A 27,827-nucleotide genomic window follows, 5' to 3' on the forward strand; every position below is an offset into this window, starting at 1 on the left:
TGGGCAGAGATTTCTTTAAATGCCTGAAACCAGTAAATCTCCCAGTCTTTGCCAAAGAACTCTGTGTGTATTAGGGCATACCTTCAGCACTCATCCAGGCAATTAACTGCCTTAGCTGTTGCTTCCTGCTTGTACACAGCTCCAAAGTTAGTTTGTCAAAAGTGATACCTTGGGGCCTTCTCAGGTCTTTGCTGAGCATACACACAGCTCTAGCCATGCACATAGCATTAAGTATGTACATAAGCTTCTAGATTCCCAGGAACGTGGGAGCTTTTCAAAGTTCCTATGATATCTCATTCTCGGATTTTCCTTTCAAGCTTTTTGATTAGTCTGTTTGCCCCAACTGTTGTTCACTGCCTTAAGCAGCTGTGAGGATAAAATACTCGCCTGTAATTGTTTTCAACAAACGTCTCTTGGGGAAAAGGTCTTTTGCTCTGAGTAAGTTCTGAGTCAAGTTAAATACAGATAGTGTTGCAAATGGGGTCTTTCCAGCAGCCACCAGACAGGTCAAATAGTGATAATTTGGAGGGGTTGTTGGTGAATGAAGCTTTGTATGAGCTCCAGCTTTGTTCTGTTCCGTCTGGTGTCTGCTAAGCTGAGCTGGGAATGTGGACTGTAATTTTTCAAGGCTGTCATGGATTTGGAGAGCAGGGGAAGGGACTAGGGCAAGTTAAAATGTCACAAAGCTTGTTGTTCTTACTGAGATGCTTGCTTTCTTTTTCTTTCTGTAAATGCATCCTGGGTGCAAGCTCTTGGCTAATTTTGAGAGTTCTGATAGAGTTTATTCCAACTGTTTTTGCCAGTTTTCTTGCTGTTTTTATGGAGGAGAGAATTTTCAGAGTTACTTACCATACTGTTTTCTCTGATGTCACCTCCACTTGGCTTTGACATCCTGTGCTGACAGGCCTCCATGTTTGGAAGTCCTCCTCCACTCCACCTCACCCAGACTTTGACTCCCCCTGCCAGACAACTCTGTGTGGATGACCTCTTCACCTTGCTTGGACTCGTAACTTTCCATGCCATGCCACCTACCCCTTAATCACCCACCCCTCCATGTAGACATGTTCCTCACCATTCTTAGATTCCAGTATCGCACACTGGTTTGTCACCACCTGTGGATGCTCTTCTCATCCCAATAAAACTCTGATTCTCCATGCTGAGCCATCTCCCTATGAGGATACCCATCCCCACCTCACTTGAACTCTAATACCTCTTGTGGGTTGCCAGTACATGTTGATACCCATCCTGTCCTGCTCAGGCTCTGATACCCTATACTGAGCTGCCCCTTGTGGGATTGTCTTTCTCATCTCACCCAGGCTCTGAAATCTAAGATGCAGTGGATCTTCTATACTTATATCCTCTTTAATCTGCTTGGGCTCTGACTCTTTCTGCTGTGGGACATTTTGATTTCTTACCTCCCATGATCACTCGGGTGGATGCCCAACTTGCTCTGCAACATTCAGTTGCTTTAGTATTGAATTGTTCAGGATGCAGAATAGATGTGCTTAATTTTTTGACACTCAACAGTGTTATTACAATTTTACTAAAGAAATAAGAAAAACACAGATCCTAAAAGGAACAAAGAGAATATATAAAAGACAAGTATACTGCTGTTGTGAAAGTTAACAAGAATTTGAAGTGTAAAGATTTACTTAGGAACTTAAAATAAAACCAGTAATGTTTTTAAAAATCATGTTATATAGTGACAGACATTCATAAGAGCTCCTCCCAGGAGGAGGAGGCTAGATACCTAGCCTAATCAGAAGAAAATAAGAAAGACTTTCTGGCGAAAGTGATTCCTAGAAGTCTCAAAAGATGTTTATGGGTTCATCTGGAAAGGTGGTGCCTGGAAAAGGAACAGGTGTGAATGGGGAAGACATACAAGCAGAGGAGGAAACAGCAAGAATATAGGTATGGATACAGGAAGCAGTACCTTCTTTTCAGGAAACAGAATACTGATGAGGATAGTGTATACAGGGTATGGCCAGGGAGACTAGGGAGTAAATGTGGAGAGGAGGAAAAGATCATCCCCATAGAAGGAGTAGTCCGAACAAAGATATGGTATATGAAAGCATTTTAAGCCTACTGTGTCAATAGTATGGTAAGACTGGAATGGAGAGTGTATTAAGGGTACAAAAGGTAAACATGGAAAAGATAGATGGGAGCCTGATTATGGAGAAACCTAATGTGTGTTTATACATATGTGTAGGTATATGTATGTGTACTTAATTTGTGTGTGTGTTCAGTAGGGGAGTGACTTCAAATCAGTGATTTAGCTTGAAGATGCTTAGTCTGGCATCACTGGTTGGGATGGAGAAGGGGTTGCTGTTTAGAATTTATAGTCAGGGAGATGAATTTGGAATCTTACGTAATAGCCTAGTGAAAGTTAAGAATATGGTAAGAGTTGTGGGGATTGGGCACAATAAGAACTAACAGGGAGTTTGAGATGCTTGGGAATTGATCATTCGAGGAAGCCAGAGGGAAAAGAAATAGGAAAAGCTAAAACTTGGTGTAGAGATTGGATTATTGTTTAGGATTTAAAATTAAAACTGTGAAGAGGTAATTGGTTTAAGAAATGCTGAGGTGGTCAAAGGAGAAATTAACAGCAAGCTTAGATCCAAAAGTGGGACTTGTGACCCAAGTTGTTAAGATGTTAAGAATTGATTGATTGGCAGCCCTGGAGTGTAAGAGTCTTACATTGTGAGGACACATGGGAAAATGACTGAGCCTGAAGACAGTGAACACAAAGGAGAATGCAATACAGAACTCTAGTGGGTAGAGGGGAGAAGTGTTGGGAACTTTAGTGACTTGAGAATGGCATGAGAAAAGGCTAAGTTTATTTAAACCTTAGCCCTCATGTATAATATGGACAGTAGAGATTTGATATAATCAGTGGAAGGTTAAAAACTGAGAGGATAAACCAACATGAAGCCAGTGACTTATGACTAGAGGCTGGTTAGCACCAAAAGACTAAGAGTGTTCCATTTATGAGACTTTGTTCCCCTTACATAAAGGAAACAGCAAGCTATGGATTTCAGTATGTTGCTCCCTTTGTGTGTCAAGCAGGTTTCAGCTAAGGTTACTCACTATTTTGTTAGGTTTCCCAGAGATTTCTACTTGTTGTTATAGGATGAAAAAAATTAAGGAATATATGAATTGGAATGTTTTCATTTTAAAAAAATTGAGCATATCAGTTCATTGTAATTCAGCATTGTTCTTTTTTTCCTTCTGCATTAGTCTGCTTTGCTTACTTATTAGTACAATATGTTGCTAGTTAATTTTATCTTTTATGCATGGCATCATTAATTCAGGTGCCCAGTGAGAAGTAGATAAAAATTTATTTAGATGATGATAGTGTCCTTTTTATGTAAAAAACACTCACTGTTTTCTCTTTCCTCACATCTCCCTTGGGGTTTTCTTGGCAGTATTTCCTTTCAGGTCCAGAGTTTGGACAGAAGTTTTTGAATTCATAATTAGAATGTTTCCTTAATTCTAGGGAATAGTAATGAATGGATTAGAAATATGAGACAAAAAGTAATCTTTTCAAGTCAGTACTTGCAGGATATAAAAGATATTTTAGGATAATTGTTTTCAATTATATGAAAAAAATTTATTAAAATTCTCTGCCTTTCTGTTCCCTCTGTTTCTGTTTTTCAGTGTTCCCCAAACAAGTTGACAAACAGCTGTGACAGAAGCAATCTTAAAATAAACAAAAGTCTCTTAAGTTGAATAGTATATGTCATAATATCACTCAATGAAATCCTTTGTATCTTGTTATTGTAGTGGTAACTCTTGATAGGTGTGGGAAATGACACAGTTCTATATTGTGCCTTCTATATTTTTCATTTTAGTTTTTGTTTTACTGAGGTATAAAAGGTATTTTGAAACTGATCATTTATATTTACTAAAGAGGAAGGAATTCTAAAAAATTATTATCTGGGTTTTTTCATTTGTTCTTTCATTTATGTGGTAAATGCTTAATGGGCATCTAGTATTGGCCAGGTTCTAGGCTCTGAATATACAGCTGTAAACCAAACAATCAGAAGTCCTTGCTTTCAGAGAGCTCACATTCTTGGGGGAGAGGGAGACAATAAACAAAATCAATCATTAAGTATATTTTTTGCCAGGTAGTGAGTGCTGCAAAGAAAAATAAAGCAGAGGAAGAAGAATAGGAAAGAGATATTTCTATTTTATATGTTGTAGTCAAGAATGAGATATTTAAGTAGGGAGCAAGCAATGTGGATATTTGGGAGAAAGGACTATATAGAGAGAGAAAGGACTAGAGCATGAAAGGCTCTTGAAGGTCAGAGTAAGAGCCTGGGAAACCATCAGATTTTTTAAAGTAAAAGAGTGACATAATCAGGCTTAACAGTTAAATGGATCACAGTGATTGCTCAGAGAACAGTCTGTTAAGGGGGTAAAGATGGAACCTAGGAGGCCAGAAGGCTACAATCCAGGCAAGAGGTGATGAGGGCTTTTAAATGCAGAGGTAGTAAGAAGTGGTTGGATTCTTGGTAGATAGAGCAATGGTGTTTTCTGATGGATTGGATGTCAGATTGAGTGAAAGAAAAGTCAAGGAAGCCGCCACGGTTTTTGGCCTGAGCATTTGAAAGGATGCTCTTGCCATTTACTGAGATGGAGAAGAAGACTGAGGAGATGGGACACATTCAGGAGTTCAATTTAAGTCATCTTAATTTGAGATGGTTGTTACATATCCAAGTAGAGATGCCAAATAGGCAACTGGATATACAGATCTCTGGAGTTAAGGAAAAAACATCCAGGTTGGAGATGGTATTTGAGCATTGAGAGCGTGTAGGTAGCATTAAAATAATGGGACTGGGTGAAATCATCTAGTCCCTACTAGAAAGTGAGTACAGACAGAGAAGAGATGTGAGTCCTGGGATTTTCTAATGTTTGGAGATTGGGAAGATGAGAAGGAACCAGCACAGGATACTGAGGAGTGCCAGTGAGATAACAAGGGAGAGTGGTATCCTGGAAGCCAATTGTAGAGTGTTTCAAGGAGAGAAGGATGAGCAGTCTTGTTAAATGCTGTCGATAGTTTTGAGTAAGACAAGGATGAGGAACTGACTGTTAGACTTACCAGTGTGGAAATGCTGAAAGTTTTTTATTAATATGTCAAAATATAAACTCTGAAAAATATTGTCTGCTTTTATGTGAAGAGGAAAAGGAATATACTCATGTTTAGAACTAGAATTATTTGGGGCAGGAGCCCTTAGTAATAAGTTGGTTCAAAACAAATAAAATTTGTGATTTTCTGGTTCTGAGCCTACATGAAAAAAAAAGGCTGCTATAGCCTAAAATATGATCTAGCTAATAACATACAGCATTGACATTGTGTCCAAATCAGCATAACTTTTCTTAAGTTGTGAGCTCCCAGGGAACAAAAACTCTGTTTCCTCAATTCAGTTAATATAACACTTAACATGGTACCTAACTTTGTGGGAAGATACAAATAAGTGTGATTCTTGTAAATGATTTTAATAAGTTAAATTCATATGTATTTATATAGGAAAGAATTTATAATAATTTACTCAAGTAGCTGGATATAAGTGGAAATAACTTATCCATTAGATATGTATGTATGGTATAGTAGAATGCGGTAGCAGAAAGATTCCTAGAAAGTAAAGCTTTGGTTCATTCCTGCCTCTGCCACTCATTGACTCTGTGTTGAATAAGGAATCAAAGACTTGGCTATCTAGAATCATCTGTCAGTACCTAGTTAGGTGACAAGGAAATGTTTATGTTGGCATTAAAAGGATAGTAAAGTCATCTTCTGTGCAATGATTTCTTAAAACACTTTTCTCCTTGAAATTAAGTTTAAATATCTGATTTCATTCTTTTAATATAGGTTATATAGTCTTAGTTTGTAAACTATAAATAAGTTCTGAATTTATCCATACTATCAGGGATACTCTCTCCATTTGACTTAGTCATTTAGCTCATATTTATTCAGCATCTACTATATTCCAGATACTGATACAGATGCTAACAGTGTTTCTGTGAAGAAGACAGACAAGGACTCTTTATCTTATGGAAGTCTTAAGGAGTAAGACTTCTTTCAGGGGACCTCGGGGAAAAATAGAATTTTTTAACCAAGAAACACATTATCTGAGGTTATCTCTTGCTCTGTCTTCTGTAGTTTTTTGTTTCAACCAGTACTTAAGAGCAGATTCTTTCAGCATTGAAAAAGTTCTGCTCTCATTGAACTTACATGCCAGTTGGGGAGAGGGAAGAGTATAAAGACATATAAGAAACGAGTAAAATACTTTCATATAATTTAGAGGTCATTGTCATGATAATCGTAGGATATGACAAGAGTTATAAATAGTGGAAATAGGCTTATTAAGTATATGGGTAGCATGAAGCTTAGATAAAAATTACTAAATTGAGGGCTTTGTAGAGTCACCTGTGTAGTTTCATCTACTGTCCGTATGTGCCTAATTGCCTGAAGCGGCTTCTGTGGGCTCAGCAGGTTTTTACAAAATCCGTGACTTTAAACACCACCCTGCTACACCAGGCTAGCCCTGGTCTGTTCACATAGAGAGGCAAGGGTCTGGAGAGAGAGAGCAGAAGCGTGCAAGGCCTCTTGCAGTCTAAATTGGTACAAAATTGTTTTTGTCACATTCTATAGGCTAATGAAAGTTCAAAAGGCCAGCTCAGGTTGAAGGCATGGAGAAACAGCTTCTAGCACCTAAGTTTTCCCTTGGGCCTTATTTTCTGTGAAACTCAGACTATGAGATTGTCTATCACGCTACAGTTTTTTGTTTTTTTTGTTTTTCTTTAGCCAATGTCCTTGAATATGCTTAAATTTTTTTTGGTATAAGTACTATTAAGCTAGGATTAATAAAAATAAAACAATACGACACTGTAAATCAACTATACTCCAATAAAAAATTTTTTTAAATTACATATAGTCCCATTACCTCCACAATAAAACAGTCCATTATTTTCCTTTCCAATTTTCTTTTCTAATGCTTTTCCATATACATAAAACATTTTGCAGTAATTCCTCCTTGACTACTTATCATAATATATTCTGCATTTTTTTCTTTTTTAACCTAACCCCAACATGATAGTCATTACCACTACTGAATTATCTTCAAAAATTTTCCTAATGGCACAATACTCCAAATTTTGAGGGATCTGACAGATTATTTTCATTTTTGTTCTATTATTGACTCTTTATGGTTTTACTATTAATGATACTCATAAAAATTTATATATAAAGCTTTTCTGACCTCTGCTTTTCCTACATGTAGCATGATTGAATAAAAGATCACAAGAACTTGATATGAACAATCACTTAGTATAAAATGTGTTGCAAAATAGTCACTAACAATAATCAGATTGTTAGTTTTATAATTTTGTGCAGTATATAAAAGAGATGAATTCTTTGATTTGTTCACTCAAAAAATATTTGTCATATGCCAGGCATCATTGTAGTCTTCTTAAATACAAATACGAATAAAATATGGAATTGACCTAAAAAAAACAAAAACAGAAACACCCTGCTTCTTCAGATACAACTGCTTGCAACTTGTGGTCTGTGGTACTTTTGCTAGTTTTATATCTTTGTGTTTCATCAAGAGCTCTTTGTCCTAAAGTTTCCCTCACTGCACTCCCACTTAAATTTTTTCTTTTTGCTTATAGTCCAGTCAGTTGAAATATGTACCTTCCCAAATCAAGTGATATCTATGAATGGGTATATTTTTTTATCTTATACTGAACAAGATTGAGAGAATCTTTTCCCAGCCAATTTGAATTGTTTATTCACTTATTTTAAAAAATTTTGATTTTCAAAATATGCTTTTTTCAAATGTGCTTTTTAAACTTTCACTTATTTAAGAAAAGCCAGTATACTTCTTTGTAATCTACATATGGTAGATTTGTATCGTCCATTGTATTTTATTTTTTACATTTTTCTTTTGAAATAATTTTAGACTCATAGAATTTATAAAATTATTAGTACAGAGAAGTTCTCCTGTACCCTTTACTTACTTTTCACCAATGATAACATCTTACATAACTGTAGTACAATTATCAAAACCAGGAAGTTGACGTTGGCACGATGCTGTTAATGAAACTACAGCTCTTGTTTGAGATTTCACCAGTTTTTCCATGCAGTCTTTTTTTGAGGGGTGGGGGTTCATAGTCCTATGAAATTTGATCACGTGTAGATTCTTATAACCACTAGTAACCACCACCACAAAGTACAGAACTATTTCATCACTTCAAAGAAGCTCCCACATGCTACTCCTTTATAGTCACACTCTCACCCTAGTCCTAAGCCATGATAACCACTGATTTGTTCCCATCACTGTACTTTTGTCACTTAAGAATATTGAACAGAATCAGGTAGTATGTAACCTTTTGATACTTTGTCACTAACCCCTCATGCCCTTGAGATTCACCCAAGATTTTGTGTGCAAGGATAGTTCGTTCCTTTTTATTGTTGAATAGTATTCCATTGTATGGATGTACCACAGTTTATCAGTTCACCCAGTAAAAGACGTTTGGGTTGTTTTCAGTTTGGAGGTATTACAAATAAAGCTGCTGTGAACATTTGTATACAAATTTTTGTGTGAACATAAGTTTTTATTTCCCTAGGACAAATATCTAGGGGTGCAATTGTTGGGTTGTGTGCTACAAGTGTATGTTTAACTATGAGAAACTGCCAAATTGTTTTCCATAGTGGCTCTACCGTTTTACATTCTTATCAGTTTCTCCACATTTTCATCAGCACTTGGTAACATCTGTATTTTTAAACTTAGCTCTTCTAATAGGTGTGTAGTTATATTTGCATTTTTCTAATGGCTAATGATGTCCAACATCTTTACATGTGCTTATTTGTTATTTTTATCTTTGGTGGAGTGTCTCTACAAGTCTTTTGCCCTTTTTCTAATTGGATTGATTGTTTTCTTACTGATTAAAGGTGTCCTTTATGTATTCTTGGTACATTTTCTCCCAGGCTGTAGCCTGTCTTTTCGTTCTCTTAACTGAGTCATACACAGTGCAAAAGTTTTTAATTTTGATTAAGTCCAGTTTATCAATTTTTTCCCTTTAATGTTTGTGCTTTTGCTGTCTTATCTAATTAATTCCTTGCCTAACCATAGGTTATAAAGAGTTTCTCCTATGTTTTCTTCTAAAAGTTCTATAGTTTTTTTTTGTCACATTTAGATCTTTGATCCATTTTGAGTTAACTTTTTTATAAGGTATGAGATTTAGGTCAAAGGTGTTTTTCTTGCTTATAGAGGTCCAGTTATTCCAACAGCATTTGTTGAGAGGCTGTTCTCCTCCACTGAGTTGCTTTTGCATGTTTGTCAAAAATCAACTGGACGTTGCAAAATGCTGGTGAAGATGTGGAGCAACAATGCTGGTGGGAATGCAAAATGGTATAGCTACTTTGGAAGGCAGTTTGGTAGTTTCTTACAAGACTAAACATACCCTTATGATACAACCCAGCAATCACTCTCCTTGGTATTTACCCAAATGAGTTGAAAGTTTATGTCTGAACAAAAACCTGCACAACAATGTTTATAACAGCTTTATTAATAATTCCCAAAACTTGGAAGCAACCAAGATGATCTTCAGTAGGTGAATAGATAAAAAAATTATGGGACATCCAGACAATGGAATATTGTGTAGCAGTAAAAAGCTATCCAGACCCAAAAAGAAATGGAGGAAACTTAAATGAAGGTCATTTTTTATTTCTTTCATCAGTGTTTTATAGTTTTAAGCACACATATTCCATATTATATATATACCTAAGTATTTAATTTTTTGGAGTGATTGCAAATGGTATTAATTTTGGTTTCCACTTGTTTGTTTCTAACAAAGAGAAATATGATTGATTTTTGTGTGTTGACCTTGTTTCCTTTGACCACGCTAAACTCTCTTATTAGTTCTATGAGTTTTTTTGAGAATCCCTACAGTGTTCTACATAGATAATCATTTCATCTCCAAACAGGGACAGTTTTATTTCTTCCTTTGTAATCTGTATCCTGTTTCTTTTTCTTGCCTTATTGCACTGGTTAGTATTTTAAGTACTGTGTTCAACAGGAGTAGTAAAAGCTGTATTGATTTGTTTATATGTCATTGAAGATTTTTGCATCTCTGTTTCTGAGGGCTGTTGGCCTGTAGCTTGCTTGCTTGCTTTTTTTTTTTTTCCTTATTGTTGTATTGTCTTTATCTGGTTTTGGTATCAGGATAATGCTGGCTTCATAAAATGAGTACTTCCTGGAAGAGACCGTGTAGAATTGGTGTTATTTCTTTTTTAAACCTTTGTTAGAATTCTCCAGTGAAATCATTTGTGCCTAGCAATTTCCTTTTTGGAAAGTTTTAAACTATTAATTCAATTTCTTTAGCAATTATAGATAGGACTATTTAGATGATCTGTTTAATCTTCTTTTTTTTAAACATAAATTTATTTATTTAATTTATTTTTGACTGTGTTGGGTCTTTGTTGCTGTGTGTGGGCTTTCTCCAGTTGCAGCGAGCGGGGGCTACTCATTGCGGTGGCTTCTCTTGTTGCGGAGCACGATCTCTAGGTGCGTGGGCTCAGTAGTTGTGGCACATGGGCTCTAGAGCGCAGGCTCAGTATTTGTGGCGCACAGGCTTAGTTGCTCTGCGGCACGTGGGATCTTCCCAGACCAGGGCTCGAACCCGTGTTCCCTGCATTGGCAGGCGGACCCACAACCACTGCACCACCAGGGAAGTCCCGATCTGTTTAATCTTGGGTGAGTTTTGGTAATTTGTGGTTATCAAGGATTTGTTCTCTTATTATTCTTTTAATGTCTGTGGAGTATTTAACTATATTCTCTGTTTCATTCCTGATATTGGTAATTTGTGTTCTCTCTTTTTTTTTTCTTTGTCAAAGTTGCCAGATGTTTATCAATTCTGTTGATCTTTTTAAAGAATCAGCTTTTGGTTTTATTGATTTTTCTTTATTGCTTTTCAGTTTTCAATTTAATGGATTTCTGTTCTATATTGTATTTTCCTTCTGCTTGCTTCGTGTTCTTTTTGCCCTTCCTTTTCAAGTTTCTTGATGTGGGAACTTAGATTATTGGTCTGCAGTTTTTCTTCTTTTCTAATGTAATCTAATATAATCATTCAGTAATATGTACTTCCCTTTAAGCACCACTTAAGCTACCTCTCATAAATTCTGGTATAGTTTTATTTTTATTCAGCTCAATATATAGTTTAATTTTCCTTGTTACTTTCTTTGACCCACAGATTATTTAGAAGTATGTTGTTTAATTTTCAGGTGTTTGGAGATTTTTGTTATCTTCCTATTAGTGATTTCTAGTTTAATTCCATTATAGTAAGAGAACATACTTTGTATGATTTCAGTTCTTTTAAATTTAAGATTTTTTATGATCTAAGATATAGTCTATCTTGGTGAATGTTGCATATGCCTTGAAAAGAGTATGTATTCTACTTTATCAAATGGAGTATTCTGCAAATGTCAATTAAATCCATTTGGTTTATGGTATTTGTTATCTTATATCCTTGCTAACTTTCTGTACTGTAGTTTGTCCATTGCTGAGAAGGGTTATTGAAATCCGTAGTTGTGGATTTGTGGATTTTTCTTAGTTCTATCAATTTTTACTATGTCTTTTGAAGCTCTGTTCTTTGGTGCATACACACTTAGGAAATGTTTTACCTTATTGGAGAAATGACCATTTTCTTTATGTAATCTAATTTCCCTCTTTGTCCCAGGTAGTTTTCTTTGCTCTGAATTTTATTTTGCTATTAATACATCCACCCAAACTTCCCTTGATGAGCGTTTGCATGGTATACCTTTTTCTATACTTTTAACCCTCCCCCTTTGTTATTAAATTTGAATTGAGTTTCTTGTAGATGGTATATAGTTGGGTCATGTTCTTAAAAACTCATTCTGACAAATTCTGTCTTCTAATTGGTGTGTTGAGAATGTTTATGTTTAATGTAATTATTGCTACGTTTGGATTTAAATGTGCCAGTTCATAATTTTCTTTTGTGCCCTCTGTTTTTCTTTTTTCTCTTTTTTCTCTTTTCCTGTCTTACTCTGGGTTACTTGAACAAAGATTTCATTTTAATTTATCTGTAGTGTTTTTGAGTATACTTCTTTCTATATTTTTTCTTGTGATTGTTCTAGGAAATACAACATACATTCTTAAGTTATCATAGTCTACTAGTGTCAACATTTTAGCACTTCAAATACAGTGTAGTAATCTTAGCATCACTCAGGTCCTTTCACTCTCATTCCCTTGTCATATACTTGTCTCAGTACCTCTATATACATTGACAACCACCTCAGAGATATATTCTTTGCTTTCAGCAGTCAAACTTAATTTACAAAACTGAAGAGGAAAAGAATTGCCAGTTATATTAATCCATATTATTACTCTTTCCATAGATCTTTCTTCATTCCCGATGTTCTAATTTTCATTCTGTTTCCTTTCTTGTCTGAAGGCTTTCCTTTGACAATTCTTTTAGAGCAGATCTGCTGGCATCAGATTCTCTTTGTTTTCCTTCATCTCAAAATGTCATTATATTTCCTTCATTCCTGAAGAATGCTTATGCTGAATGAAGAAGTCTTGGTTGACTTATTTTTTTTTCAACACTTGAAAAATATCACTTCCTTAAGGCCTGTTTGATTTCTCATGAGAAATCCATTGTCATTCAAATCATTGTTCCCCTATAGGTTTATGTTGTTTTCTGGCTGCCTTAGTTTTCAGAAATTTGATTATCATATTCTGGGAATGAATTTCTTTGGGTTTTTCCTGTTTGGGATTTGCTCAGCTTTTTGTCTCTATAAGTCCACCCCCACCTCCAATTTCAGAAGTTTCAGCCATTGTCTCTTTAAATAATTTTTCAGCCCTATATCCATTCTTCTCTCTTTCTGGGATTCTGAAGAAACAAATATTAGACGTTTTGTTTCTGTCCCACAGCTCACTGAGGATCTTTTGAGTTTTTAAAATCTATTTTCTTTCTGCTGTTCAGATTGGATCATTTCTACTGATCTTTCTTCAAATTCACTGAAGTTTCAATAATCTCCATTATCCTATTGAGCCCCTCCAGTGAGTTTTAAAATTTTATTTATTATATTATTTGGCTCTAAAATTTTCATTTGATTCTCGATTTACCTTTTATTTCTTTGTTGAGACTTTATAGTTATTTGTATGTTTTCAGAGTATATGTAGTTGTTGGAGCATTTTTTTTTTGGTTTTGTTTTTTTGAGAGCTGTTTTAGAATCCTTGTCAGATAATTCCAACATCTGTCATCTCATTGTTGGTGTCTGTTGATTGTCTTTTCCTGTTCAAGTTGATATTTTCCTAGTTCTTGGTATGATGAGTAATTTTGGATTACATCCTGGACATTTTGAGACTTATAAAATTTTGATTTCTTTTTAAGTCTTCTATTTAGCAGTCAACCTGTTTTGTTTCAGAATACATGCCCTAACCCATTTTTGTGGTTTTTGGTTCCAATATAGTTTTCAAAGTCTTTTTAGGGGTATTCTGGTCTGCCCTGTTTGTATGCCACCCCAAGGCCAATCTGAAAAATAGGTGATATTCCACACTACAGTTCAGTTCTCAAAGCATTTGTTGTTTTGATTCTGGTTGGTTTCATGCTGAGCTTCTAGGGAGTGTGCTTGGGAATACACAGATTGAAAGAATCCCTTTCTCCAGCTCCCTCCTCTCCATAAGGAGTGGTGTGCTGCCTCTTTGCTAACATTTGCTTAGTGCACGGCAGGGGATGATCCACAGGATTCTTCCTCATAGTACAGCTTTTGCACCAGTGGGGAGGAAAAGGGCTACCACTTCTTGGCTGACATTTACTAAGTACGGGGTGGGATGGTCAACAGGGCTCTCCTCCATAGTTTCCATGGCTGCAGTGCTGATGCCATGGGGGATGTGTACTGCTTCTCTTCAAGTTAGTGCAGAACTGGGTGGTTGGCAGAGTTTTACTCTGCAGTCTTTGTGGCCTTAGTGTCAGTTGGGAGGGGTGGGACATGACTTCTTATGTGGTGTTCAAGTGGAATAAGGAGGGTATAGTCAAGAGGGTTCCATCCTGCAGTGCTATTCTCTTCCTAGTCCTTTGACTAGAGACAGCAGACTTTTCTTGGACCTTGTTTTAGTCCATGCTTATTGGTGTTTTTGGGTTATGGGCTTCTCTACTGCCCAGGCCAGCATATATAGGAAATAAAAACAAAGCAAAACAAAAAAACTCCTAGAGTGCTCACCACCAGCCAGGTCATCTGCAATCCAAGGTTCCTAACCAGTCTGCCTTCTTTTCTCTACCTTTCAGAATATTCTGCTAGTTGCTTCATGCATTTTGTCAGGGTTTTAAGTTGTAATTAATGTGAGGAACAAGGTAGAGTGGGCTTATTCCATCTTGTATGGAATCAGAAGTCTTGTTTATTGTAATTCAAGATTCAATATTGTAAAGCTTTCACATCTGCATTTAAGGTAAGACTAAGGAATATATTTCGTATATATGGCCTATTGATGTGTTTTTTTAAGTAAATAATTATTAAATGTGATAATCGTCATTATAGTCTTATACCAAGAATAGATCTTATTAGGCTAGTGCTGTCTCACTTCCATCTCACCTCATCTTTTCAATCTTTGTGGATCATTTTGGTCAGTCATGTTACCAGTGAACCTTTTCTACTTCTAAGAACCCTTAATCCTTCTCACTATCAACTAAAAAAGCTACCTTTGCAGTTCCTAGAATCTGGTAATTAGCTGCAGATAGAGCAGTTTTACCGTAGTGATTAGGAATATAGGCAATGTACCACCTACATTGGAATCTTAGCTCTGCTACTTTTCCAGGATCACAAAGCTAGTTACTAAAAATATTTCTGTGCCTCAGTTGTCCCTGTGTGTAAAATAGAGATAAGAATTTATCTCATAGAACTGTTATAATGTTTGTAAATTCCATACAATAGTGCTTGTACATAGAAAGCACTCAGACATTAGCTGCTGTTGTGATTTCTCCCACTTTTCAGCTCTTAAAAACATTTGCACTTTGGTGACTTGTATACCTATCTTACCTCTCTTGTTAGATTGTAAATTCCTTAAAGATAGAGCCCGCCTTGTTAATTTTCATAATTTTTCAGTGGATCTTGCAAAGTAGAAGGTGTTCAATAAATATTTACTGTATCAAATCATAGGAAAATAGCAAAATTGTCAGTAAGATTGTTTTTCAGAGCCCATTTACTTAATATAAATTTATAACCTAAAGTAATATAATACTCTCTCTGTATTATATTTCAGGAATTCTAATGAATCATTGATTAACCAGCACCATTTTACCAGTTGGAATGAGTTATCAGAAATGGGCATAGTGCTTTTAGATCCAACATGTAACAGATGGCGATTACTTCTTCAAGCCAACACCTTTTTTGATTGTGTAGGATTTTTGTCTCTTCATCTTTGAATTCCAGTTTCTGTTGTTGGCAAATAAAAGGAGTTCATGTAGTTTTTGCCCAAGCTTGAGTCACCATGAGTAGTAGTTTAGGAAAAGAAAAAGACTCTAAAGAGAAAGATCCCAAAGCACCATCAGCCAAGGAAAGAGAAAAGGAGGCAAAAGCCTCTGGAGGTTTTGGGAAAGAGAGCAAAGAAAAAGAACCTAAGACCAAAGGGAAAGATGCCAAAGATGGAAAGAAGGACTCCAGTGCTGCCCAACCAGGGGTGGCATTTTCAGTTGATAATACGATCAAACGGCCAAATCCAGCACCTGGGACTAGAAAGAAATCTAGCAATGCAGAGGTGATTAAAGAGCTCAACAAATGCCGGGAAGAGAACTCAATGCGTTTGGACTTATCCAAGAGGTCTATACACATATTGCCATCATCAATCAAAGAGTTGACTCAATTAACAGAACTTTATTTATATAGCAACAAATTACAGTCCCTCCCAGCAGAAGTGGGCTGTCTAGTAAATCTCATGACACTTGCTCTAAGTGAAAATTCACTTACCAGTTTGCCTGACTCTCTTGATAACTTGAAGAAGCTGCGGATGCTTGATTTACGGCATAATAAACTGAGAGAAATTCCTTCAGTGGTGTATAGGCTGGATTCTCTTACCACTCTTTACCTTCGCTTTAATCGAATAACTACTGTGGAAAAAGACATCAAAAACCTGTCAAAACTCAGCATGCTTAGCATTCGAGAGAACAAAATCAAACAACTACCTGCTGAAATTGGTAAGAGGCCTTGGGTTACTATTATTGTTTGTAGTATTTGTTATGCTCAATAATTTTGTCCAGTGCTTTTCCATATCAGAAAATATCTGATACTTGCCTAAAAAACAGCTGGTTTCTAAGTTCTGTCTTCTTTATGGTTTACTTTAATCAGTTTTAGCGATATTAATAGTACACGGCTTGAGATTATTTTATAGACCTAGATAATTAGTTAGAATGTAGATGTAATTGGGCCTTTTTCACACAAATCTAATCTGCTTTCATTTTCATTGGAAAAAAGTAAATTTGAAGCAGAAAAAAAATTTTTGCCTAATATTTTAATTGTTACCCCCTGTTTTTAAAGTAGTTACAAGATATGATTATATAAGATGCTTTAAGACTGCATTTTCCCGTTCTCTGACATTTTCTTTTTTACCTGAAAAATGTGTGTTTAAATTCATATTATTTTTCTACCTAATTTACCACAAAAGATTGGCATATCAGAGCCTTGTGAAGAAGCAGGGTTGTAAGAAAGTTGAAGAAAAAATTTCATTTTGAAAGTACTTACATGTTCATTAAAAACAATCTAAGGATACAGAAAAGAAGAAAAGTCAGCGATAGTTAATGCCAACACTGTTAGTATTTTGGTAGATTTCATTCTTGTTTTTATACGTAAAGCTAAATTGTACTGAAAAAAGGGAACTGTTTCTAAAAGAATAGATAGTAGAATAAAAAATAGGAAATACACATGTGTAAACAAGTCAGTAAAAAGTTAGTTGTTTTGATATTTTTAATTTAAAAAAAAATTTCAGCAACTTTTGGAATGTAGTAAACTGTTGACTTACCAATTTTGAGAAATTGATAAAAGTATTATCTTTGTGGGCCCTTTTTATGAGAGTTCGAAAAATTGACATAAAAATTGATTATACAGCTTTTAAAGGGAAGTTTCCCTTTTTTGTGTGAAAGACAAATTTATTCTGAATAAAACAGGTTAAATATATTGTTTGAGCATTGGTCTTATAGTGGGTGATGAAGGAAACTTTGTTTTTAGGCTGTGCAGCTTTGTAGAGATATAATATTCTCTGGGTGTTTTAAAAATTTTATTTAGCGTTGAGAAAGATACAGTTTAAATTTTAGGTATGGTGTTCTACTATATTTAGCTCTAACCAGACACTTAATTTAATTTTGGTTTAATTAAATGTACTTAGAAAATCCACAGTCGATTTTCTCAAGCAATGTACTTGTATTTATAAAGTGTGACACACTTATGAGATACTAAAATATGCCTAGGAATTCGAATGGATATGTTCCTTTCCATGTCTTCAGATAACAATGTGGTTGTTGAATGACATTTGATTTTTGTACCAGATTCAGTCAAAATTTGACCTGTTTGTATGACTCATTGTAGAATAGAATTATAAGCTGTTGGGGAAAGAAATGCTGAATTTTTATGTAGAAATATAAAATGTTATTTCCGGTCTTTGTACTTACTGCTGTTTTGTGCATGTGTTACACTCCATTCTAAAACGTTGGCTTTCATTCATATGAAAGTCTTTCTTTAAGGATTTTTTTTTTTTTTCCTTCTGTAGAAGATGTTATCAAATTACCTGGGAATTAAGAACATGCATTTCTTAAGCAGGAAATTATTTCATAGGACTTTAAATTTACTTCACTTTGTTCTTGAGCAGATGGTTACAACATTTTTACTAAAAAGTGAATTTATTTTTAAAAATTGGCAAATTTTATTTAATTAAATGGTTGATTTTTGTGGCTGCCTAATCTTTGGAACTTTATTCCTAAATTTGTAATTTATAAAATAACCATTGAATTTGTTTTTTAATGAGCACCCTCCCACCATTAGTGACACTGAAGTTTTGTGTTCTTGTAATTTCTGTATTTCTATAAAAATAGTAACTTCATAAATGTCATTTATTTTATTCCGAGCAGGGCATCAGATAGAAAGTAAACTGCTTTAAAAAATAAAACAATATTTCTTATAAGGAGTTAAAATTTATAAGGTTTAACTTATATGCATGGATTTGGGACAAACATTTTAGAAGTCTGCATTATCTGTTTCCTTATAGGGAAAAAGAAAATAAAGATCTAGTTAAAATAACATAATTGTAATAATAAGAGTAGCTGTTGTTTGAGCACAATATGTCATATAACATACACTATTTTGTACATGTAACTTTACATCTAATATCTCATTAAATTCTTACAGTAATCCAATGAAATAGGTACTTCTCACCTCATTGTACTGAAAAAGGAACTGAAAATTTAGTGAGATTAGATAATTTACTAAAGATCATACAGCTAAGAAGATGGCAGAGTCAGAGTTTGAATCTAGGTCTCACTGTACTGCTCCCACTAGTCTAGAGGAGTGGGTCTCATCCCATAGATTATGATTTACTGGTCTGGCAGGTCCAGGGGATCTGTACTTTTAACGAGTAAGTTGGGTTATTCCAAGTGTAGCTGGAGTTGAAAGCTATTGCAGTAGATTTATTTTTTTTGAGAGGGGACAGTGTTAACAGCTTAATTGAGATATAATTCACATACCATACGATTAATGCATTCGAAGTATACAATTCAGTGGTTTTTAGCATGTTCACAGAGTTGTTCACTATCACAAACACTTATGGGAGATTTTCATCACCCCAGAAAGAAACTCTATTCTGTTTGGCAGTCACCCCACCCCACCCATGTTTTCTCCCAACTCCTTAGCCCTAGGCAAACACTAATCTACTTTCTTTTTCTATAAACTTACCTATTCTGGACATTTCATATAAATGGAATCATAAAATATATAGTCTTTGGAGGCTAGCTTTTTTCACTTAGCATAATATTTTCAAAATTCATCCAGGTCATAGCATCTATCAGTACATCATTCCTTTTTATTGCTGAATGATATTCCACTGTATGATTATACCACATTTTATTTATCCACTCATCAGTTGTTGAACATTTGGGTTGTTTTCACTTTCTGGCTATTATGAATAAAATTGCTATGAACATTTGTGTACAAGTTTTTGTGTAGACATTTGTTTTCATTTCTCTTCAGTGTATACCTAGAAGTAGATTTACTGAGTCATATGGTAACTCTATGTTTAATCTTTTGAGGAACTACTGGACTATTTTCTTAAGTGGCTACACCATTTTACATTCCCATTAGCAGTGTATGAGGGTTCCAATTCCTCTATATCATCAACATTCTTGTGATTATCTGTCTTTTTTTATTAAACAGCCATTCCATGAGTGTGAAGTGGTATCTCATTGTTTTTTATTTATAGTTTCCTGATTATTATTGATTTGTTTTTAATTCTTGAAAGCTATCTTTTGTTATAAAGGAAAGACAGAAATAGTTATTTTCTGTGATGCAGATCTTGCTTTACTGCTTTTTTAATTACAAAAAAACCCCCCAAATCGTGAGCTCCTTTGAGAATGCTTACAAAATAAGACTCATGCACCAAGATCAAATAAAATGGAATTTGACATTTTTAAAAGTTATACATCTTTAATGCAATTTGACTTACTGCTGAAACTCATAACAAGAGAATTTACAATTCAAAATATATGCTAATTATCATGTTAAACTTTCATTTATATGTATTAGATCCACATTATTATAGATAAATATATTAGATTTATATTATGCATATTAAGTGCTTATTCTTCTCTATTGTTTTTATGAGTATACCACTTTCAATCATGCCATCCAGTTTGTGTTCAGCAGTATATTTGAGGAATGTGAGAAATTAGAAGTTTGTGAAACATAGCCTAGTATTTAGTTTAAGTAACATATTTGGAATTTAGCAGCTGTGCTGTTGCCTTTATAGGGAAATTATATTAAAATCTGAATACCTGTTTAAGCATTAATAGCATCTTTATTAATGCCATGTGATTTGATAACTAATGATGCATATTCACGTGGGTGAATACTGGCAGAAAGCAGTAAAAGGACACTGAAAGAAATACAAAGCGCCAGACATAATATATTAGAGAGCAGCCAAGAAAACTCTTCACTTGGTAATATTGATTTACTTTTTTCCTTTTGTACGATAAGTCATGGACAAATAAAGTAAGTGTCCTATCTTTTTGTGTTAAATAGATAGATGGAAACCTTAGTCATTGCTTTTTTAGATTAGTGTTTCATTCTTCCTGCCCATACCTCCTTTCACCATTTTTAATCTTGAAAGAGACTCTTCACTGAACACCAAGGCACTCAAGAAATCATGTTTTCAGAGGGAAAACAGTAAATAACCACTCACTTACCCCATCCTTCCCTGCACTCCCCTCTCCCCGCCCCCCCCCCCACACAACTGGCCCGGTTCCGTTGAGTTTCATGTTAGAGATGTGCTTTTGTAAATTTTTTTGGGTGGGCCTGAATAGATTAGAGTGAGGGTCATCAGGTTGTCAGTTTGAATAATTAATCACTTTACTTCAGGAAACTCTGAACAGTGAAGTTTTAAATGATTTTATTCTTCTAGAAAGAAAATGATTACTCTTTGAAACCAGAAATAAACTCCATCTTTGTCTCTTACTAATATTCCTACAACTTTTCCTTCATTGAATTAAAGGCTAGTTTAAGACTGCTTCTCTTTAAAGTTTCCTCCTATTTATTATTCTTTATAAAAACAGCTAAGTTAGAGGGAATCTTAAAAAAATCTATTTGTCCTATAGTGTATGTTCAATAAAATGCTACATCATTTATATTGTATACAATTTTGTGTAAATTTGTCTTAGGAGAATGATCTGCTATGTTATGTATGCTTTTTGAGAACCCAGATCATTTTTACTCATTAAAAAAAAACTCACAGCATTCAGATATATGAGAAATTAGAAACAGCAATTTTTTTAACCCATATGACTCATTAACATTTATTGAAAACAATCAATTTTCTATTGTATATACTATAGTACTGCAGTTATATTTTATGGCAAGTAATATATAATATATAATGAGTATGTATGTATAATCAATATACATAAAAATACTAAGAACAGAATCAGCAATTTTTTTTTAAAGTTGAAGGACCTTAGAGATCTTATTTAATTCCCTATTATGTAATTTTCTATGAATTTTTGCAGGTAATAAATGGTGGGTTTTCAGTAAATGTGGCTTGAAGTGAATTTAGTGACGCCAAATACTATTACCCAATTTTTAATATTAACCCAAATTGTAACGCTTAGTTCCTAAAATTCTTGAAGTTCTCCTAGGACTGCCAGAGGTGCTGCAATTGCTTTCATGGTCCAGGTAACATTATTTAATGATCTCATTTGAGTGTTCTGTACAAGTGCTAATGAGTAACTTAGTTTGGCAGGAAAAAGAAATCAGGAAAGGGAGTTCATAGTTGTTAATAAATAACTTCTTTTCACTGGAAATCAGTAAGAAACCTTAGAGACCTAGAAATGAACTGTTAACTTAGTTGATTGTTATCAAATTGTCAGGTGTTTCACTAAACAGCAGAAACCTGGAAAAGTTACTCTTATTGCTAAAGGAGGAGGTAAGAGAACAGAGAAAAAAACAGCACTTCAACCATCTTAGAAGGATCTGATAGAACCAGAGAATACATTTGACTTCCCACACTGCTAAGGTGTAGGGAGGAGGGCAATCATTGTACTCTAATGATAGCATGCTATCCATTCAAAGAATATAGACACTGTTGTCCATGTTGCTTAGTTACAGAAGCACTTGCTCAGAAGAACTACTAAAGTTTTCTTTGCGATGAAAGGGAGAATTAAGGCTTTAAGACAAATTTATGCAAATATAATAGTGTATATTCTGACCTAAGTCCCTAGATCTATTCAAGCTTGTGTAATAAGTATTTCCAGCCCTTGTTAATTATGTAGTTTTACAAATGTATTTTAGTAAGATTTGATGTGATTTTTATAGAGCTAAGCTCTGAACGTTTGAAAAGTAACCCTATAAGTTCAGGAACAAGAGTTATTTTAAAAATGTAAACGTCCTTGATGTGAGTCAAATGATAATATAGGGAAGGCCACAACTTATGAAATAAACCTAAATTATTTATTTACCTGTATTTGAGTGCCTTTTAATAGATACGTTTTAATAGGGCCTTTTTGTATGTTGCTAGGCTTAATTTACTAAAATTTAAAGATTTTTTGCATTTATATTCATCATGGATATTGATCTGTAATTTCTTTTTTTTCTTCTCTCTTTTTTTTGTAATGGTTTGCTATCAGGGCAATGCTGGCTTCATATTGTGGAATGAGTTGGAAAGTGTTCCTGTTTTATGTTCTGGAAGAGTTTGTGAAGAATTAATATTGTGTCTTCAAATGTTTAGAAGAATTTATCAGTCTTGTAATCTGGGACTGGGGTTTTCTTGATAGGAAGGTTTTAAATGACTAATTTAATTAATAGGAAGTTATTTGGGTTTTCTGTTTCTTCTCGGTTGAACTTTGATTGTTTGAATCTGTCAAAGCATTTGTCTATTTTATTTGATCTGTTGAATTTTTTGGCATAAAGTTCATAATGGTTCTTTATTCTTCTTCTAAAGTTTGTAATATATATATTATCACATTCCTCTTTCATTCATTCCTGATATTGGCTTTATTGGTCTTTTCAAAAAAACTGCTTTTGGTTTTATTATTTTTTAAATTATCTTCCTTTTTTTTTGTTTTCTGCTCTTAACTATCTAGTTCCTTATTACTTTAGGTTTAATATGTCCTTTGTCTTCTGTCTTAAGTTGTTAGATTGATTTTGTATCTTTCTTCTTTGCATTATGTAAGGACATTGATAGCTATAAACCTCCCTCCAAGTACTATATTAGCAGCAGCACATAAATTTTGATATGTTGTATTTTCATTATTATTTAGTTCAAAGTATTTTCCAAATATCTCTTGTTATTTTCTAGTCCATGGATTATTTAACAGTACACTGTTCAATTTCCAAGTATTTCAGAGATGCTTCCATATTTGCTTTTTCCTTTTTTTACTTTTCGGCTACACCATGCGGCTTGTGGGATCCTAGTTCCCTGACCAGGGATTGAACCTGCACCCTCAGCAATGAAAGTGTGGAGTCCTAACCACTGGGACTGCCAGGGAATTCCCTATTTTTTGTTACTGATTTATAAAATATAGTTTGTCTTGGTAAATGTTCTATATGCAGTTGAAAAGAAGGTACATTTTGCTGTTATTTTTGGAGCAAGGTCAGATTGGTTGATGATGTTATTAATTTCTTGTATACCCTTATCGATTTTCTGTCTACTTTTTTCTTCAGTTAGGAAGAAATGAGTGTTGAAATACCCAACTATAGTAGTAGACTTGTCTTTCTCCCCTTAGTGCTATTATTTTTTGCTTCTTATATTTTGAAAGTTTGTTATTAGTTGTATATATACTTAGGATTTTTTTTTTCTGATGAGGCAGTTTATATCATGAAGCATCTGTCTTTATGGTAATATTTCTGGTAGTATCTCTTTTTCTAAATTCTGATTTTATTTGATATTGATATAGCCATATCTTTTTCCATCTTTTTACTTTTTGTGTCTTTATATGTATTTAAAATTGTTTCTTGTAGACATCATATGGTTAGGTCTTTTGTTTTATCCTGACAGTTTTTGCCTCAATTGAAGGGTTTAGACCATTTACATTTAATATAGTTATCAATATGATTGGTTTAAATTTATCAGCTGGCTGGCTATTTTCTATTTGTGCCATTTGTTTCCTTTTACCCCTCATTTCATGCCTTCTTTTGGATTATTTTTTTATAGATTCCACTCATCTCAACTGCTGCATATTAGTTATACATCTGATACCTTTTTTAAGTGTCTACTCTAATATTTACAGTATATATCATAACTTAATACAGTCTACGTTTATATAATATTATACCACTTTACATATGTCCTAAGAACCTTACAACAGAACACTTCTTTTTCTCCTGTTCTTTGTGCCATTATTGTCATACAATATATGACAATATACATTAGTCATATATATTACGTTATTCATATATTATAAATCCCGTAATAATATATTGCCATTGTTTTTACTTTAAACTTTATCTTTTTTAAGCTTTCCATTTTGAACAAATTTTAGAGTAAAGGAAAAGTTGCAAAACAAATACTGAGGGTTCCTTGGTGAATCTTCCCCAAAACAATTATTACTATATTCTAATGATGATTTTTAAAAATTTCCCTTGTTCCTTTTGCATTTATTATTTGAAATCCTTCTGTAAGGAGGAGCTGTCCTTTCTCTCCCATTTATTTATTTACTCAGTTATGTCAGTCTGGACTAATTTATTCTGTGGGTTCCAATCCAGTATTATTTTTATCAAATTTAAAAAACAGAGCATTAAGACCACCCAAGAAACTCTTCTTTCAATCACTATTCCCATCAAGGGTAACACAGTATCTTGACTTCCACCAACATACACTAGTTTTTCTTGTTTTTTATAAGTGAAATTATTGTATATGTATGCTTTTGTGTTTGACTCCTTCCACTTCACATTATTCATCATATTGGTGTATGTAGTTAGAGAATATTCCTTCTCATTACTGCATAATATTTCATAGTGTGAATATACCATGATTTTATTTATTCATTCTATTGTTTTTGGTTGGACAATACCAAATGCTGGTGCAAACTCTCATTCATTACTGTGGGAATGCAAAGTGGTACAGACACTTTGGAAGACAGTGGCAGTTTCTTACAAAGCTAAACATTGTCTCACCATACAATCTATCAATCATGCTCCTATTTACTCAAATGAGTTGAAAACTTATGTCTATGCAAAACACTGTGCACAAAATGTTTTCAGCTGTTCTATTCATAATTGTTAAAAATTGGAAGTAACCAAGATGTCCTTCAGTAAATGAGTGAATAGTAAACTAGTACACCCATACAATGGAATATTTGTTCAGTGGTAAAAAAGAAATGAACTATCAAGCTACAAAAAGACATGGAGGGACCTTAAATGCATATTGCTAAATGAAAGAAGTCAATCTGGAAAAGCTACATATTATATGATTCCAACTATACAACATTCTGGAAAAGGCAAAAGTAAAAGCTTGATGGTTGCCAAGGGCCCCAGGAGAGAGATGGATCAATGAGTAGTGAAGCACAGGGGATTTTTAGAGCAGTGAAACTTCTGTATGATACTGTGATGATGGATACATGATATTATGCACTTATCAAAACCTATAGAACTGGACAACACAAAGAGTGGGTGGCGATGTAAAACATGGACTTCTAGTTAATAATAATAATGTATAAATGTTGGTTCATCAACTGTAACAAATGCACCACCTAATGCAGGATGTTAATAATAGTGGAAACTGGGGGGAGGTGGGGTGTGTGGGAACTCTGTACTTTATGTGCAGTTTTTCTGTAAACCTGAAACTGCTCTAAAAACAAACAAAAAAAACTACTCTTACTACCCTCACCACTACCTCCTTAGTCAAAGCTGAAGTCCTTACCTTAGCCCACAAGACCCTGACTCCGAGCTACTTCATCTCCTATCACTTTCTTCCTTACTCATTATTCCAGCCACATTGGCTTTCTGTTGTGTTTTGAACTACTCTCTTGCCTCAGAGTCTTTGTGTTTGCTGTTCACTCAGCTTCCCCCAGATATTTCCATTGTTTCTTTCTTCTCCCATTATTCAGGTGTACACTCAAATGCTACTCCATTGGGGTTACTTTCCCCTTCTACTTACTATTAATACCTCTAATCTCCCCTTCCCCCCATCACATTCTTTTATCCTGCTTTATTTTCCTTTATAGCTTTTATATGTCCTCACCTTGGTTATATATTATTTGTTTGTTTTTTCCATATTAAAATATAAGTTCCATGAAGGCAGGAATTTTATCTCTTTTTTCCCTATTGTATCTTCAGTCCCTAGAATAGTGCCTAGTACATGGTAGGTGCTTAATAAGTATTTGTAGAATGGATCAATGAATGAAGTCTGTGTTCTCTCTGTAGGCAAATCTATGTAGGAAGTCAAACTTAAAAGATTGCTTACCAAGTATGGAATATGAGTCATAAGATGCATCGTATTAATGGCTCGTGTCATCAATATGATAACATGATGTGTTCATTTTCACTAAAAGATACATCTGCTCCACAGACAGGAAACTTCTATTTATGGGTCAAAAAATGCTCTTCCATATACAGTGTAGGAGAGACTGCTAGTATTTACCTCTTGAATCTCCCTTTTTTTTTCTCTTTGGATTAAAAAATGTACAAAAACAAGGAAAAATCACAAAATACAAATATATAAAGTAGAAAATAAAAACCACTCTTAAACCCAGCCAGAGACAAGTCACTGTTAAGACCTTGATTATTGTCCTTTAGAACCATCTGAGATGAACTTATATTTTGTTAATAATATTTGGATCATATAGTAAAATAAATGTTTAAAGTACTAACTAACTGGACAGAGTATAGAAATAGTAAATAGTGTGAAAGTAGTTTATGAACTCCTTAATATTTAATATTCTGTCTTTTGTGATTTGTAACACAAGCTCTTATCCTGGCACCGTATTGTCTAGTGCAGAATTTATAATATATTCAGAATTTTCAAATGTTTCTGATTATTTGAATATGAACAAGAAAAGCTTGGGCAGTTACGAGTGCTTGTTCTAAGTAAGAGACATCTTAAACTCCTTTTTTTTCTCCCCACACTAAAAATGTTTTGTCAGTTGCATTTAATAGGACATTTTGGATTAGTTTCGAAAATATTTTAGATTTTCCTGGAAACTATCTTTTATTAATTATAAACTTCCCTGAAGTTTTTTAGCTCTTTTTCATTGGACTGAAGAAAATTCAAAGTTCCTAAGAGAAAATGTTTTGCATGGGTCCTTTAAAATGTATATGTGGATTTTGGGGAAAATCTAAAATAAGTTTCAAATTTAACTCAATAATATGTATAATTTACTTGTGAGTTTATTGTATTTCATGGACTAAAATAAAATTTAAAAATCATGTTCCTTTTGTATGCTGATGCTGTTAAAAAATTAAATCACATTTCCTGAGTTTTAAGCATTTTCATAACTTTTCGTAATTACTAGATTGTGAGAAAGAAGTATTAGTGTTATTAGATGACACTCTTCTTAATGTATCAGTGTTAACATGATTTCCTGACTTTGCAGAGTGTTGTATTACTGGAGGATAATTTTCTGGAGAGAATATATACTCAAAATAATTCAGTTATTATATGGTGACTTATATAAATCAAAAAGGATTTAGGATTTAACTTAATTTGAGTCTAGATAATTATATTCTCTGCTTTTTAAAAACACTTAATTTTTAGTTTAATATTAGATAGTCATATGTAAGTTCCTGTCCTAAGATATTGGTAATTCATCTGCTTCTGTGTTCAGAGGTGCCAAACTGGCATCCTGAACCCTGAAAAAAGCCCACAGATATGTTCGATAACACAGTGTTTTGTTCTGTTTCAACCTAAAAATTAGTTGTTAGTATTTGAACATTAGAAGATTTTATATGAAAATATGAATTTCCAGCTTCTTTTGACAAGCATGAGAATTGGACAATATTGAGCTTTCTCGTCCCAACATTGCAGTGATTCTCAACCAGGGGCAGTTTTGGCAGTGTTACAAAAAAGGACATTTGTCAATGTCTAGAGATAGTTTTGATTGTCATGACTTGGTGGGGAGGTGCT

At 34.1% G+C, this 27,827-nt stretch overlaps 1 protein-coding gene across 4 annotated transcripts in view; it reads left to right on the top strand.

Annotated features, from left to right (window-relative positions):
• Positions 1-27,827, top strand: part of SHOC2 (SHOC2 leucine rich repeat scaffold protein) — a 102,076-nt gene that overhangs the window by 41,617 nt on the left and 32,632 nt on the right. For all 4 annotated transcript variants that reach the window (XM_068548535.1, XM_068548534.1, XM_068548537.1 and 1 more), the window contains exon 2: positions 15,282-16,212. In XM_068548535.1, the coding sequence (XP_068404636.1) occupies positions 15,510-16,212 (703 nt within the window). In that variant the 5' untranslated portion in view covers positions 15,282-15,509. The remainder of the gene's footprint in view (positions 1-15,281; positions 16,213-27,827) is intronic.

This window comes from Eschrichtius robustus, chromosome 7 (assembly GCF_028021215.1).
Source record: "Eschrichtius robustus isolate mEscRob2 chromosome 7, mEscRob2.pri, whole genome shotgun sequence".
Classification (NCBI taxonomy): domain Eukaryota; kingdom Metazoa; phylum Chordata; class Mammalia; order Artiodactyla; family Eschrichtiidae; genus Eschrichtius; species Eschrichtius robustus.